The sequence below is a fragment of the Aquarana catesbeiana genome, linkage group LG03, assembly GCF_042186555.1.
Source record: "Aquarana catesbeiana isolate 2022-GZ linkage group LG03, ASM4218655v1, whole genome shotgun sequence".
In the NCBI taxonomy this organism is placed as follows: Eukaryota; Metazoa; Chordata; class Amphibia; order Anura; family Ranidae; genus Aquarana; species Aquarana catesbeiana.
The window spans coordinates 616,523,524-616,540,506 of record NC_133326.1 but is presented as its reverse complement, the minus strand read 5'-3'; the positions used below and the strand labels follow the sequence as shown (position 1 = coordinate 616,540,506).

General features: G+C 45.0%; 1 protein-coding gene across 1 annotated transcript in view; it reads right to left on the bottom strand.

The window, feature by feature from the left end:
• Nucleotides 1–16,983, bottom strand: part of PIWIL2 (piwi like RNA-mediated gene silencing 2) — a 503,232-nt gene that overhangs the window by 238,715 nt on the left and 247,534 nt on the right. The window contains exon 12 of the mRNA XM_073622273.1: nt 15,232–15,372. Coding sequence (XP_073478374.1) covers nt 15,232–15,372 — 141 coding nt within the window. The remainder of the gene's footprint in view (nt 1–15,231; nt 15,373–16,983) is intronic.

Below are 16,983 nucleotides of genomic sequence, written 5' to 3'. Positions count from 1 at the left end.
TGAAACGGTTAATAATATATATTTTTTTGGATCAACTACATTGCTATCACAAGGGGTGAACAACACCCTTTATGATAGTACGGGCCATGAAAGATACTCTTTATGGAGAGAACTGTTTTTTTTTAAACCCCAGATCTCTTCTCTGGCCTCCAAACCACCTGATCAAACCGAGATCGGGGGGGAGAGACCCTCTCGCCGCCTGTAGAAGTGATCCATTGTATCTATAGTCGATCAGATCACTTTTATATTGTAATGAATCGTCCACTAAAAAACAAGTGATACCAAGATCACAGTTGTAGCCTCAACCATGGACCTTCTGTAACCACTTCAACCTTAGGCCATTTATAAATAGCCTAAGGAAATTAAGTAGCTAAATTAAAATAAAATTAAAAAAAGAAGATGCTATACTTAGCCGCACTGTGCAATGATATTACACACAGAACTGGATCACTGACAGGCTCAGGTGTTATTGGGTGGGGATTGGGCAGAGGGGGTGAATAGGGGGAGCAGTTAGTAGGAATATATTTACCGTAAAGTGGTTGTAAAATCCCCTCTGTTTTATCAAGAGCTTAAGTACTGTATGCCCGTTTTTTAAAAATTCGAATCCTAAATACCTTCTCTCACAGCACCGATGTGCAGTCACGTGGCATCCCTCTGCTCTCCTTCCCCGATCTAAGGAATGCAGAGGGAGGGGCTGAGAACCCTCTGACGTCAGCCGGCCAGCAGACGAAGGTCACGTGACCGCACATCGGTGGTGTGAGAGAAGCTACTTAGCATTAAAATCTTACAAAAATCGGATGCAGTACTTTAGTTCTTGAGAAAACAGAGGGGATGGCAGTTATTTACTAAATGGTATTTTCAAGCCACAGGGAAGAGCAGGGAGGAGATCGCTCTCACACACAGGCTTCGGAACTGACAGGCATGGAAGAAAGGGGGAGAGGGAGAGACTCAGCAGAGAGCAGACAGCGGGATGACGTAGGCATGTAAAGTGACCATGGTATCATGGCTCAGCATCCATGATTACTGTGGTCAGCACACACACACACACAGGGAGACACAGGAACAGGCAGAATAAACCAGGTACTTTACATCATACAATGGGACAAATTACACAGCACAATAACTGTGCCGTTTAACATGCTTTATAGAAACAGGATTTTTTATTTTATTTTATTTTTTTTTTTTTGCATTAGGGTAAAAATAAACACTCATTGACTTTAGAACCACTTTAAACAATGGTACTTAGCCCCCCAAACCATAAGGGCCTTGTTGATATATTAACCACTTCAGCCCCGGAAGGATTTACCCCCTTCCTGACCAGAGCACTTTTTACAATTTGGCACTGCGTCGCTTTAACTGCTAATTGCGCGGTCATGCAATGCTGTACCCAAACGAAATTTGCGTCCTTTTCTTCCCACAAATAGAGCTTTCTTTTGATGGCATTTGATCACCTCTGCCGTTTTTATTTTTTGCGCTATACATGGAAAAAGACCGAAAATTTTGAAAAAAAATTATATTTTCTACTTTTTGTTATAAAAAAAATCCAATAAACTCAATTTTAGTCATACATTTAGGCCAAAATGTATTCGGCCACATGTCTTTGGTAAAAAAAATGTCAATAAGTGTATATTTATTGGTTTGCGCAAAAGTTATAGCGTCTACAAACTAGGGTACATTTTCTGGAATTTACACAGCCTTTAATTTATGACTGCCTATGTCGATTCTTGAGTTGCTAAAATGGCAGGGCAGTACAAAACCCCCACAAATGACCCCATTTTGGAAAGTAGACACCCCAAGGAAATTGCTGAGAGTCATGTTAAGCCCATTGAATATTCATTTTTTTTGTCCCAAGTGATTGAATAATGACAAAAAAAAAAACAAAATTACAAAAAGTTGTCACTAAATGATATATTGCTCACACAGGCCATGGACATATGTGGAATTGCACCCCAAAATAAATTTAGCTGCTTCTCCTGAGTACGGGGATACCACATGTGTGGGACTTTTTAGGAGCCTAGCCGCGTACGGGGCACCGAAAACCAATCACCGCCTTCAGGATTTCTAAGGGTGTAAATTTTTGATTTCACTCTTCACTGCCTATCACAGTTTCGGAGGCCATGGAATGCCCATGTGGCACAAAACCCCCCCAAATGACCCCATTTTGGAAAGTAGACACCCCAAGCTATTTGCTGAGAGGCATGGTGAGTATTTTGCAGCTCTCATTTGTTTTTGAAAATAAAGAAAAACAAGAAAAAAAATTTTTTTTTTTCTTTTTTCAAAACTTTGTGACAAAAAGTGAGGTCTGCAAAATACTCACTATACCTCTCAGCAAATAGCTTGGGGTGTCTATTTTCCAAAATGGGGTCATTTGGGGTTTTTTTTGCCACTTGGGCATTCCATGGCCTCCGAAACTGTGATAGGCAGTGAAGAGTGAAATCAAAAATTTACGCCCTTAGAAAGCCTGAAGGCGGTGCTTGGTTTTCGGGGTCCCGTGCGCGGCTAGGCTCCCAAAAAGTCCCACACATGTGGTATCCCCGTACTCAGGAGAAGCAACACAATGTATTTTGGGGTGTAATTTCACATATTCCCATGGCATGTTTGAGCAATATATCATTTACTGACAACTTTGTGCAAAAAAAAAAAAACAAACTGTCTCTTTCCCGCAACTTGAGTCACAATATAAAATATTCCATGAACTCGACATGCCTCTCAGCAAATAGCTTGGGGTGTCTACTTTCCAAAATGGGGTCATTTGGGGGGGGGGTTTGAACTGTCCTGGCATTTTATACACAACATTTAAAAGCTTATGTCACACATCACCCACTCTTCTAACCACTTGAAGACAAAGCCCTTTCTGACACTTTTTGATTACATGAAAAAATTTTTTTTGCAAGAAAATTACTTTGAACCCCCAAACATTATATATATTTTTTAAAGCAAATGCCCTACAGATTAAAATGGTGGGTGTTTCATTTTTTTTTTTCACACAGTATTTGCGCAGCGATTTTTCAAACGCATTTTATGGGAAAAAACACACTTTTTTAAATTTTAATGCACTAAAACACACTATATTGCCAAAATGTTTGATGAAATAAAAAAAATGATCTTAGGCCAAGTACATGGATACCAAACCTGACATGCTTTAAAATTGCGCACAAACGTGCAGTGGCGACAAACCAAATACATTTTTAAAAGCCTTTAAAACCCTTTACAGGTTACCACTTTAGATTTACAGAGGAGGTCTACTGCTAAAATGACTGCCCTCGATCTGACCTTCGCGGTGATACCTCACATGCATGGTGCAATTGCTGTTTACATTTGATGCCAGACCGACGCTTGCGCTCGCCTTAGCGCGAGAGAAGGGGGGACCGGGGTGCTTTTTTTTCTTTATTTTTTTTTTGCTTTTTTATCTTATTGTTCCTTTCATTTTTTTTTTTTTTTTTTAAATCATTTTTATTGTTATCTCAGGGAATGTAAATATCCCCTATGATAGCAATAAGTAGTGACAGGTACTCTTTTTTGAAAAAATTGCGGTCTATTAGACCCTAGATTTCTCCTCTGCCCTCAAAGCATCTGACCACACCAAGATCGGGGTGATAAAATGCTTTCCCAATGGCGCTGTTTACATCCGGCAAAATCTAAGTCATAAAATGCTCGTAGCTTCCGGTTTCTTAGGCCATACAGATGTTTGGAGCCACTCTGGTCTCTGATCAGCTCTATGGTGAGCTGGCTGAATCACCGGCTGCATTCTCAGGTTCCCTGTTGAGACAGGAGAGCCAGAGAAAAACACGGAAGACGGTGGGGGGGGGGGGCATTCCCTCCCACTGCTTGTAAAAGCAGTCTAGAGGCTAATTAGCCGCTAGGATTGCTTTTACATGAAAGCCGACCGCTGGCTGAAAAGAATGATACCAAGATGATACCTAAACCTGCAGGCATCATTCTGGTATTACCACTCAAAGTCGTGAATGGCGTACGTGAAGACAAAAAATGGTTAATAAAGCACAGTAAACGGTAAAGTATAAAAAATTGCATCCCTGAAAAGCAAACATGATAAAACATAATAACAATAAAACATTGCAGAATAGAATACAGTAAAAAAAAGAGCAGAACAATAGAGAGAATAGAGAGAGAGAGAACAATAAAACGACAACTTTTTTTTTTTATTTTATATTTTTGTTTGTGTTTTTATTTTTTACACCTTTTTTTTGTAACTGTAACTTTTATAACTGTAACTGGTTCCAGGTTCAGGTCTCTCAAAATGGGATGGCATCTTGGGAGACCCTGTGAAAGTGCGCCTAGTCTGTGGAATGCTGTACCCTACGCTAATACTCAACTAGTGAATGGTAGCGTTCAAAACATTCACCAATGCAAAGACCAGGATTGTCAGGACAGGAGGGACAATAATAGCGGGTGTCACGCCTATATCCGCGCTTGCTGCAGACACGACATCTTTTTTGGGGGGGTTCGTTGGGTAGGGGTACTCGGGAGGACATAAAGAAAATGCCTCTCATGCAGCCGACTGCATTTGGTTGGGGATGTGAATGGGGGAAGTACGGGTGCTGCAGAAGCGGTGGGTTCCCAATTAGGATTGGCAAATGCAGCAGGAAGGGCATTATGGGCACGACGGGCCTGTGTTTGTCTTTTTGGTGGCAGCGGGACACTACTTGTGCTTGCCACCTCACCAGCTTGAACTGCACTTATGGGACTCGCCACGTCACCAAGTGTTACTGCAGTGCTGGTTTGACTACGACCGGGGTGTACTAGGGCGCTGGTGCTTGCCAGTTCACCAAAACGCTACCAAAAAAACTGTTAGCGATCGCAGGGATCAGGCTTGACTCTGCGAACGCTGCAGTTATGCGTTTAGTGTTATGTAAGTGACAGTGATCGATCGATACTGCACTTGGGTGGGTTGGGCTGGGCCGGGCGGAGGGGCAAAACGCAGGTGCTAGCAGGTATCTGGGCTGATCCCGCTAACACTGCGTTTTTGGGAACCCTAAACTGCTGGGGACCCCAGTATAGATCTGATCGGATCAGATACTGATCCGTTCAGATACTATACCACTAAGGGAGGTGTACGGTGCGTGCGTGGGTGTTAACGGTACTGGCGCTAATCTGACGCTGCCTGGGTCTGGTGCTTGCCAGTTCACCAAAACGCTACCAAGAAAACTGTTAGCGATCGCAGGGATCAGGCCTGACTCTGCAAACGCTGCAGTTATGCGTTTAGTGTTTTGTAAGTGACAGTGATCGATCGATACTGCACTTGGGTGGGCTGGGCTGGGCGGAGGGGAAAAACGCAGGTGCTAGCAGGTATCTGGACTGATCCCGCTAACACTGCGTTTTTGGGAACCCTAAACTGCTGGGGTCGCTAGTATAGATCTGATCGGATCAGATATTGATGCGTTCAGATACTATACCACTAAGGGAGGCGTATGCTGCGTGCGTGGGTGTTAGCGGTACTGGCGCTAATCTGACGCTGCCTGGGGCGACGCATATCACCGCCGGGCGATCAGGGGGCTAAACCTTTATTCGGTAATAAACGGCGGGTGCCCTGACACTATAAAAAATAAACAAACTAACCAGCGTCACCCGTAACGGTTATATGGTGATCAGTGGTGAAGGGGTTAACTAGGGGGCAATCAAGGGGTTAAAACATTAGGTAGTATATGGGGGTCCCTGACGCTATAAAACGCTGACGGCGAACCTAAATATTTACGTCCCTAACTAGCGTCACCAGCAACACTAATACAGCGATCAGAAAAATGATCGCTTAGTGACACTGGTGACGGGGGGTGATCAAGGGGGGGGGTTAGGGGGGTATCCTAGACCTACAGGGGGCTAATACTAACTGCCCTACCACTTCTAACTGTCACAAACTGACACCATGCAGTAATCAGAAAAAAAAATACTGCTTGGTGCCAGTGTGACGGGGGGGGGGGGAGGGGGGGGGGAATCGGGGGTGTAAAGTGTGCCTGGCATGTTCTACTGTGTGTGTGTGTTGTGCACTCACATGTCTTCTCTCCTCGGCGCCGGAACGGAAACTGCCGAACCGAGGAGAGATGATATCACATCCTCTGCCTCTGTGTACTACACAGAGGCAGGGGATGATTGTCACTGGCTGGGAGCGACCGCGAGGGGGGCACGATCGGATGGCCTCCCCCTCATCTCTAAACGCTCCCAGACCAAAGCCGACCGCCGCTGGCACCGGGGGGTGTCCTATCGGACCCCCCGCTCGCGGGAGGCAGGTCACGTATGGGTACGTGATTCTGCCTGCCCGTGCCATTCTGCCGACGTATATCGGCGTGAGGCGGTCGGCAAGTGGTTAAACAGCAAGATCTACAGCTGTCAGTCATTTTTTTATTATCTTGCTTTTCAGAAGATGTCGCTGAGCAAACCATTTTGGTTGGACAAACTTTTTTTCAGGGTGAGCCCAGTCTACATATAACATATCCTTTAAATGGAGTATGCACAGGAAAGACTGAGGATGCCATTATCCAAATCCATTAACCTTTGGAACCAAGGGCTCAGGAAGTGGAAACTGCAAATTTGTTTGTACCACTTTCGCAAGAAAACAGAAGAGGGCTGGGGGGGACATGCATCATTGAGTCTTTCTGGGACTACATGAAGAGACAGAGAAATCTGAGCCTGCCTATATCCAAAGAAGATAAGTGGTTAGTTCTCCAAGATCATTGGAACAACCTGTCTGTCGAATACCTTCAAAAAAATGTGGGCATGTTTAATGTGTACCTTGAAGAATTGATGCTGTTTTGAAGGCAAGATATTGATTTGATTTGTCTTCTCTTCATTTACATTCCATATTGCTAATTGGTAAAAATAAACTAATAACACATACATATACACACACACACACACACTAATATATATATATATATATATATATATATATATATATATATAAATAAAACACACAGTTGTGCTCATGAGTTTACATACCCTGGCAGAATTTATGATTTCTTGGCCATTTTTCAGAGAATATATATGACAACACAAAAATAGGATTTTTAAAACAGCTTACCTGTAAAATCCTTTTCTTTCGAAGGACATCACGGGACACAGAGCCACAGTAATTACTGATGGGTTATATAGGTATCACTGGTGATTGGACACTGGCACACCCTATCAGGAAGTTCAACCCCCTATATAATCCCTCCCCCTTGCAGGGATACCTCAGTTTTGTAGCCAAGCAATATAGTGTATTAGAAGAGGGGCGGGACCTCTGTGTCCCGTGATGTCCTTCGAAAGAAAAGGATTTTACAGGTAAGCCGTTTTAAAAAATCCTATTTTCTTTCTCGAACATCACAGGACACAGAGCCACAGTAATTACTGATGGGATGTCCCAGAGCAATGCTACCTGAGGGGGGGAAACCACGACCAAGTAGGGTGCAATCAGACCTGAGGACCCTGTACCGCTGCCTGCAGCACACTACGCCCAAAGGCGATATCCTCATGCCTTCTCACATCCACCTGATAGAATCTGGTGAATGTATGAACTGAAGACCAGGTTGCGGCCTTGCAGATTTGAGCCATAGAGGCCCGGTGATGCACTGCCCAAGAAGCACCAATAGCCCTTGTGGAATGTGCCCTGATCTGAAACGGAGGAATCTTCTGTTTCAAACCGTAAGCTTGAATGATCAACTGTCGAATCCATTTAGAAATGGTAGCTTTTGACGCTGCCTGTCCTCTATTGGGACCCTCTGGCAGCACAAACAAAACATCCGTCTTGCGGATCTGAGTAGTTGCCCCTAGATAGGCCTTAACTGCTCTTACTACATCCAACGAATGTAGAGATCTCTCTTCCGGAGAACAGGGATCTGGAAAAAAGGAAGGTAGAACAATGTCTTGGTTTAAATGAAAATCAGAAACCACCTTCGGTAAAAAACTAGGATGAGGGCGTAGTACCACTCTATCCTTGTGTATAATCAAATAAGGCTCCTTACAGGAAAGAGCTGCTAATTCTGATACTCTTCTAGCAGAAGAGATGGCCACCAGAAAAATTAATTTCCTTGTCAACAAGACCAAAGGAATCTGACTTATTGGTTCAAAAGGCTGTTTCTGTAACACAGCCAGGACCAAATTCAAGTCCCAGGGGTTTAGGGGCGCTTTAACCGGAGGATTAAGACGCATCACCCCCTGCATAAAGTTTCGGACCAAAGAATGCGAAGCAAGTGGCCGCTGAAATAATACTGATAAAGCAGAAACCTGGCCCTTGATGGTACTCAAGGCCAGCTTCATCTCTAATCCCATCTGTAGAAAATCAAGGATTCTATCTATGACATATTTCCTGGGATGCCAACCTCTGGATTCACACCAGGTTATATAAGCCTTCCAGACTCTATGATAAATCATCCTGGAAGCTGGCTTCCTTGCATTAATCAAGGTAGATATGACAGGACCTGAGAGCCCACGACTCTTCAGAACGTGGGTCTCAATAGCCAAACCGTCAAATTTAGCGTTTGTAAGGCAGGATGGAACACTGGACCCTGAGATAACAGGTCTGGGCGTACCGGTAGGGTCCACGGGGAACCCACCGTCATCCTTACTATTTCTGCATACCAAGTCCTTCTGGGCCAAGCGGGGGCCACCAGAAGTACCGACTTCCTTTCCTGCCTGATCCTGCGAAGGAGTCGTGGTAGTAGCAGAATAGGCGGGAATGCGTAAATCAGTGAGAACCGATGCCACGGAATCACCAACGCATCCGTCCCGCATGCAAGAGGATCTTTTGTCCTTGCCACAAATCTGTCTATCTTTTTGTTGAATCGGGATGCAAAGAGATCTACATCTGGAACCCCCCATCTTTGGCATATGGCCCAAAAGACGACGGGATGCAGAGACCATTCCCCTGGAAGTAACTGCTGGCGACTTAGATAGTCCGCCTGCCAATTCTCTATTCCCGGGATGAAAACTGCCGATATGCATGGCACATGCATCTCTGCCCAGACTAAGATCTGGTTCACCTCTTTTTGAGCAGCTCGGCTCCGGGTGCCTCCCTGATGATTGACATAAGCCACTGCTGTGGCATTGTCGGACTGGATCCTGACGGGACAACCCTGTAGCCTGATAGTCCAGGCTTTTAGAGCTAGATGTATCGCCCGGATCTCCAGAATGTTGATGGGTAAGGTCCTCTCTGTCTTGGACCATACCCCTTGGACCGCAGCCTGTTCCAGAACTGCTCCCCAACCTGACAGACTGGCATCTGTTGTTACCACCGTCCAGGTAACCGGTAGAAAGGATTTCCCCTTCTGCAGGTTTTCGGGTATGAGCCACCAATTGAGGCTCTGACGCACCGCATGCGACAGGTGCATCGGAAAGTCTAATGCCTGAACCTTCTTGTTCCAGGTCGACAGAATACTGTGTTGCAGCATTCTTGAGTGAAACTGAGCATAGGGAACTGCTTCGAATGAAGACACCATCTTCCCTAGTAGCCTCATACAAAGGCGGACTGAGGGACCCTTCTTGGTCCTTACTGTCAGAATCAGCTCTCTCAAAGCAGTGATCTTTGCCTGGGGTAGAAATATTTTCTCCTGGCTTGTATCTATAATCAGACCTAAATACTCCAGTCTACTTACTGGTTTTAGGAAAGACTTTTCTAAGTTGAGGATCCAACCCAGGTGTTCTAGATACCTGACCGTGGTCCTCAAGTTTCCATTCAAAGAGGCTACCGACCCGTCTATCAAGAGCAGGTCGTCTAGGTATGCTATGACAGCTATACCCTGAGCCCTTATTCTGGCCAGAGGAGGAGCCAAGATCTTTGTGAACACTCGAGGTGCAGTGGCTATCCCAAAAGGCAGAGCCACAAACTGGAAATGGCGCCCTCCTACCTCGAAGCGCAGAAACTTCTGATGAGCAGGAAAAATGGGCACATGCAGATATGCATCTCTGATGTCTATTGATGCCAGAAATTCTCCTCCCTGCAGGGTGGGAACTACTGTTCGAATTGATTCCATGCGGAAGGATTGAATCCTTAGGAATCGGTTCAGATCCCTTAAGTCCAAAATGGGCCTGACATCCCCATTTGGCTTTTGGACCGTAAAAAGGTTGGAATAGAAGCCAAATCCCTGGTCCTTTGCGGGAACTATCATAATGACCTCCTGCGACAAAAGTCGCTCTAACGCTAGAAAGAGCGACTGCTTCTTCTCTGGGTCTCTGGGAACATTTGATCTGAGGAACCGAGGAGAAGGGAATTCCTGAAACTCCAGCTTGTACCCTAAGGTTACCGTGGAGACTACCCATCTGTCCTGGAAGTCCTCGTGCCAGAGCTCTGAAACTGTTGCAGTCTTCCCCCCACTCGAGTGAGCGGGGGCGCCCCCTCATGCAGAGGTCTTAGTGTTTTGCCTAGTAGGCTTCTTTCCCCAGGACTTCTTTTGTCCCTGGGGTTGACTCTTGTCTCTGGACCCCGATGGAGGCGGCCGTCGAGACTGCCTGGAGGCTGAAGCCCCCGGCGCTGGGGAAAGAGTCCGTTTGAAAGAGGGACGCTTACTCTTCTTCTTGACAGGTAAGAGAGTGCTTTTCCCACAAGAGATTCTCTTGATATAGTTATCCAAGTCCTCTCCAAACAACCTTGCACCACGAAATGGAAACCCAGCCAGTAGCTTCTTACATGGTGCTTCGGCTGACCAATTTTTCAACCATAGGATTCTATGTATATGCACCAACCCCAGTGAAAGACGGGAGGTTTGCACGATAGAATCTCTAATGGCGTCAACCACAAAGCATAAGGCCGCTGGAAGGTTAGCAAACCCCTGGGCCTGCTGTTCAGGTAATACTTTGATGACCTGCTTAACATGGTCTCTTAAGTATTGACAGACTCCAATCGCTACTGCAGGTTGGGCCACTGATCCTGCTAAGGAGAAAACATCCTTCAATAGGGATTCCATCCTTTTATCTACAGGATCCCTGAGCATCTGAGCATTGTCTACAGGACAAGTCAGGCTATTATTTACGGAGGAAATGGCGGCATCAATAGCCGGTATTCCCCACATTTTAATAAACTTTTCTTCCATCGGATAAAGTGTTGAAAACTTTCTCGGCGGAAAAAAACATTTGTCTGGGTGATCCCACTCAGAATAAATAAGCTTTTCAAGTAAAGTATGAACAGGAAAAGCATGTGCTGCTTGGAAAGGTTTCAGTGACCCCAAAGCAGAAGAGGATTCTTTAGCAGTTTCAGGTATGGGCAACTTAAATGTGGAGCGGACCAATCCAGTGAGGATCTGCACTAAGACTTTCTCCTCTTGGGAAGTCGCAGAGGGTCCCTCTCCACCTGAATCCTCCGAAGAGGAATCATCCATCCCATCCCGATCCTCTGAAAGGGATTCATCTCCTTTATCCCAGAGCTCCTCTGTCTGAGGGTCTTGGGGAACAGAGGAAAGCCTAGTGCGTTTTCTTCCACTGAGTGAAGACGTAATCACGGCCATTAATCTTTCCTCTAGACCATTAATGGTTGAGGAAAAAACCTCTTGTGTAATATATACAGGGGCTGAAGTGCCAGAAGCAGGTGTAGCCCCTGACCCCGATGGCTCTCCCTGGCTAGCCGTCCCTGGCCCATCTTTAGGGGGGGGGGGGATGCTGCCGACAGGGGGCCCTCAGAACCTGAACGAGATCCCCTAGTGTCTCTGGTTCCTGGGGTGCTTGAACCTCTTCTACCCATAGTGCAAAGCAACAAGGTGTGAGGTATACAAATGAACACTGCCCGCTGAGCGATGTAGTCTGGCTAAAAGCCTTGCTACCCAATGCTCAGTCTGGTGTTACTTCAGTAAATGCTGCCTAGGAGAATGCCTGTGTCCCACCTTACATGCGACCGTCAGCTCTGTGTCTCTCAGAAGGCTGAGTGCACCTGTACAGAGTGCCTTTAATAGCCTGCAGCTGGCCTGAGTGGGAGTCTAAACACTCTGTGCTGACGTCCCGCCCCCTCCTCTACCGCCCCCCCTCGAGTTTTGAAAAAAAACGAGCGCTTCCCGCACTGCCGACTCTCCTGTCATGCTTCTGGAGAAAAGGCTGGGGATGGGGGGGGGGGGGGGGGAGAGGCTGGTAACAAGATCTGCCTGAACGGCTATCTTCAGAGATGGTGGCCATTAGGCCGCAGAGCCCGGGTGGTATAACCACTTTCTAGACCCCTGTGGCCCCTCTCTAGCCTGGGGGGAACATTCAAACATGAGAAATCCCCCTTTCCATCTTACCTGCTTGCAGCCTGCTTTGAGATGCTGGGACATAATCAGCACTGAACACCTGAGACAGTCAGTCAGCATGTGTAGGTTTGTGCTCTTGGCAGCCCCCGGTGGTCACAATAGGCATAGCATGCATTTACCTTAAAGGAGAAAAGCCACTAGAACTCAAAAATTCTGTGAAATCTCCTCTTACCTTATCCAGCCGCAGGGTGCTATTTACACAGACCCAATCTTCACCTCTCACGGTGGGCTCCGTTTGAAAAAACCGTCAGAGACTGGGGCCCCCATCAGTAGGGGGATCCAACAGTTCTGGGACCGTAAAGCACCTCGCCAGAAATTAGGAAGTTTAAAGCCATTTTCTGATCTGCGGAGTCCAGCTCTCTAAAAAGAGAAGCATTACGGGTAAAACCTCGTTTCTTCGGACACGAGGCCCGGGTACCATTCAATTCGGCCATGAAAAGACACTTTGAATGGATCCGGTTCGCCTGGCTTGCCCCAGTATAGGATCTTAGGATATTCCCTTTGGAGCTCAGCACAGGACATCTTTACACGTCCATCACCTAAGACACTGGCGTAAAAACTGAGGTATCCCTGCAAGGGGGAGGGATTATATAGGGGGTTGAACTTCCTGATAGGGTGTGCCAGTGTCCAATCACCAGTGATACCTATATAACCCATCAGTAATTACTGTGGCTCTGTGTCCCGTGATGTTCGAGAAAGAAAACTTTTCTTTCGCTCATGGTTAGTGTTTGGCTGAAGCCATTTATTATCAATCAACTGTGTTTACGCTTTTTAAATCATAATGGCAACAAAAACGACCCAATTGATCGTGATCAAAAGTTTACATACCCCAGTTCCTAATACCGTGTATTGCCTTTAACATCAATGACAGCTTGAAGTCTTTTGTATTATTTGTGGATGAGGCTCTTTATCTTCTCAGATGGTAAAGCTGCCAATTCCTCTTGGCAAAAAGCCTCCAGTTACTGTAAATTCTTGGGCTGTCTTGCATGAACTGCACATGTTTGAGATCTCCCCAAAGTGGCTCAATGATACTGAGGTCAGGAGACTGAGACGGACACTCCAGAATCTTCACTTTATTCTGCTGTAGCTAATCATTGTCATGTTGGAATGTCCAAGTACGTCCCATGCGCAGCTTCCTGGCTGATGAAGGCAAATGTTCCTCCAGCATATTTTGATAACATAGTGCATTCATCTTGCAAACAATTTTGACCAAATTTCCTGTGCCTTTGTAGCTCACACCCCCAAAACATCAGCGATCCACCTCCGGACCTTTCATCATAGGCCTGTCCGCCACAATGTCGCAGATCGCCGCAATTACTAATAAAAAAAATTAATAATAAAATTGCCATAAATCTATCCCCTATTTTTTTTTAGACGCTATAACTTTTGCGCAAACCAATCAACGTATGCTTATTGCGATATTTTTTTTTACCAAAATATGAAGAAGAATACATATTGGCCTAAACTGAGGAAAAAAATTGTTTTTTTATATTTTTTGGGGATATTTATAATAGCAAAAAGTAAAAAATACTGCTTTTTTTTTTTTCAAAATTGTCGCTCTTGTTTATAGCGCAAACAATCAAAACCGCAGAGGTGATCAAATACCACTAAAAGCTCTATTTGTGAGAAAAAAGAACGTCAATTTTGTTTGGGTGCAACGTCGCACGACCACGCAACTGTCAGTTAAAGCCACGCAGTGCCTTATCGCAAAAAGTGCTCTGGTCGGGAAGGGGTAAATCCTTCCAGGGCTGAAGTGGTTAATAGCCATTCAAACCCCTTTGTCTCAACTTGTGTGCATGTTATCAGGCAAAAATCACCAGGTTATGTAAACTTTTGATCAGGGTAATTTGGCTAGTTTCTGTTGTCATTAGGATTTAAAAATTTCTGCCAGGGTATGTAAACTTATAAGCACAACTGTATATATACACACATATACATACACAAACATTTTAGACTGCATTTCTATCTTAAACTGAGTGGGTTGTTTTACTAGGTATGGGTTTTGCATATACTTTAAAGTGGTTATACCCTAGGTTTCTATGTTGTACAATACCTGGATTATCCTGCCTGTTTCTCTCTTCCCCTGCATGTACTGACCTCAGATTATGTGCCTCCATCATCCTGCTGTGTATTCATCGCCTCTGCATCTCCCCCTCCCTCTCTCCCTGTCATTTCCGCAGTCTATGTGTGAGAGCCGATCTCCTCCCCGCCCCTTATGTCTTGAGTGTCCTGCTGCAGCTGGTAAAGTGTAAAGTAACAACTATTAATCCTCTGTTTCAGGAACATATTATGCACAGTGTGTACTTTTTTTTAGATTATAACGCTAAATCCCCCCCCAAGGGCTGCTGTGTGGTCAGAGTCCTCACTCTGCTAGCTTGCATACATCAGAAGGGAATCTCTGCCCCTCCCACTGTACTCCTTAGATCAAGAAGAGCAGAGAGAGGACCTGTGACTACACAGCAGAGCTGGGCAAAGAAGGTATTTCGCTTTATAATAAAAATAACACACACACACTGTATTTAATATGCTCCTAAAAAAATAATAGATGCGACTTTACAATCACTTTAAATGTAAGTTGTACATACAACTAGTCAAGTACCAGGCTTAGTCTTTGTAGCAGCCCCCCTGTAACTCACTAAACAGCGGCACTCCAACAGAGAGGGACGTCCAGCACCAGCTGCAAATCAGGCTCAGATGCAGGCAGAAATCAGAATCATGTCAGAACTGGAGTGCTGTTGTTGCTCAACTGTCCGATCAGCAGCTTGAAGGCACAATTATACTTGACCTAGCTATTCTGCAGCAATGACAACAGTGACCCATTCACAAAACTAGCTGCACAGAATTACAGTTTTTTTTGGCAGGTAAAACAGCTCTAACATGCAAATTTCAAAAGTGCATTTAGCTGCTCGTCTGGAGTTCAGTTTTTTAAGTATGATAGTTGTCTATAAAACAGCTTTAACAGGATATGATTAATCTTAAACATGTTTATACACTGCATGAAGCAATTGCATAAAAATAAAGAAACATCTACCTTATGTATGTCAAAGTCTATTTCGAGACCCCATTTCTGTAGCTCATTTTGTGCTTCCTCTCTGCTTTGGATTCTCTTTATCAGCTTCCCAAGGGAGATGTAGTGCTCTTTGGGGCTCAGATGGATTTGCTGGGTAACATCCTGAAGTGAAAAATAGAAAAGGGAAAAATAAGATTTTGTACTCACCATAAAAATCCTTTTGGCCTCCATTGAAGGACACAAAGTCCTTTCACCTTGGAGGAGGCCAACATAGAGCAGTATTTTAGGCAAAATATTTATTAAAATGATAACAACACACTTACAAGATAGATAATTTCCAATAGGCATATAGCAAACAATGCTGGAGGAATGCATTGGGTGAGGCCTCACACGTGACGTGGCCTCCTTTGCAATTAAATCCCTTTGCTGAGTGAATGGCTCTAAGAATGAGGACAGTGCTGTTTCCAAGACCATGGATAATTTGGCTGCTGAGCAGCAAGGCCTTTGTTGATCTCTATATGAGATCTAGCAATCTGGTAAGAAGTAAACAAACTGTTCATGGTGAAGAAGCTTCTGTGGCACATTTTTTTTCGCTCTCTGGTGGTGTGACTTGCTTTGAATCTTCACACTTGGCACTATACTTGAATTTTCTTTGGACTTTCATAATTTGGACATATGCACTTTATATGTTTAAGATTTTTTTTTTTTTGCACTATTGATTTAGTATAAGAACATTCTTATGAATTTGTTATTTATTGAATATTACTGAGTCAGAAAGGACAGCGCACCTTAATTTGTTTCTTTCATATTTTTTTTATATCTAAGGCCCCTTTCACACGATCTGACTGTTCAGGTCCGCCTGTCAGTTTTGACGGAGGACCTGAACGGGTGCTCCATGTTAGCCTATGGAGCGATGGATGTCAGTGGAGACATGTGCGCTGACATCCGACCCGCAAAAAGCAGACGGATGGCCCTACGTCCGGATCTGTTGCTGGCGGATCGGGTGAGATCACAGCGTGTCCGTTTTCATCCAAATCCTCCATAGGCAGCAGCCGCGCCTGACAAGCCCCTCCCCGCTCAGTGAGCAGAGAGGGACCTGTCTTCCGCCGGCTCAGCGGAGATCAGCGGAGAGTCCGCCTCTTGTGAAAGGGGCTTTATACTCAGATAGGTGGTGGGGTGCAGCAATCTATTAATTAATTTATAAACTCATACACTTTATTATTTTGAGCCTTATGTGCCTATGTGCATTGATCAATCTTTTGGGTTTTCACAGCTAGTAATTGGCGTGGGAAATGCATTTTGTTTAGTTTGCAGCTTAGGAAGTCTGCCTTCCAATTTTCTATGCATGGGATGTACATTGCTGGCAGGGCAAGAATGTGAAGTTTTGCCCAGGACAGGATCCGAACTACCTCTCTTGCCGCACCAAGACTTCTGGTTCCTCCCTGATGTTGATGTACATCACTACAATGCCATTGTGAGACTAAATCCCGATCAGGAAACCTTGCAGCAGGATATGTATCACTGCTGAAGAGACAGCCAAATTACCTAAACAAAAGACCTAATTGGGAGACAAGTCCCATGCACTGAAACAGTGCCCTTCCACAGCACCACACTGACTTCCCTCAACAGTAGCTCATACAAGTATCCTATAATGGGGATGCCATGAGAGTGCAGTAGGGCTTATACTGGGCTATTACCTTTATGAACCCCTGAGGTGCAGAGGCCCCACAGCAAAGCACAGAAAATGCTGATGTGCTGGGAAAAAAATGGGAA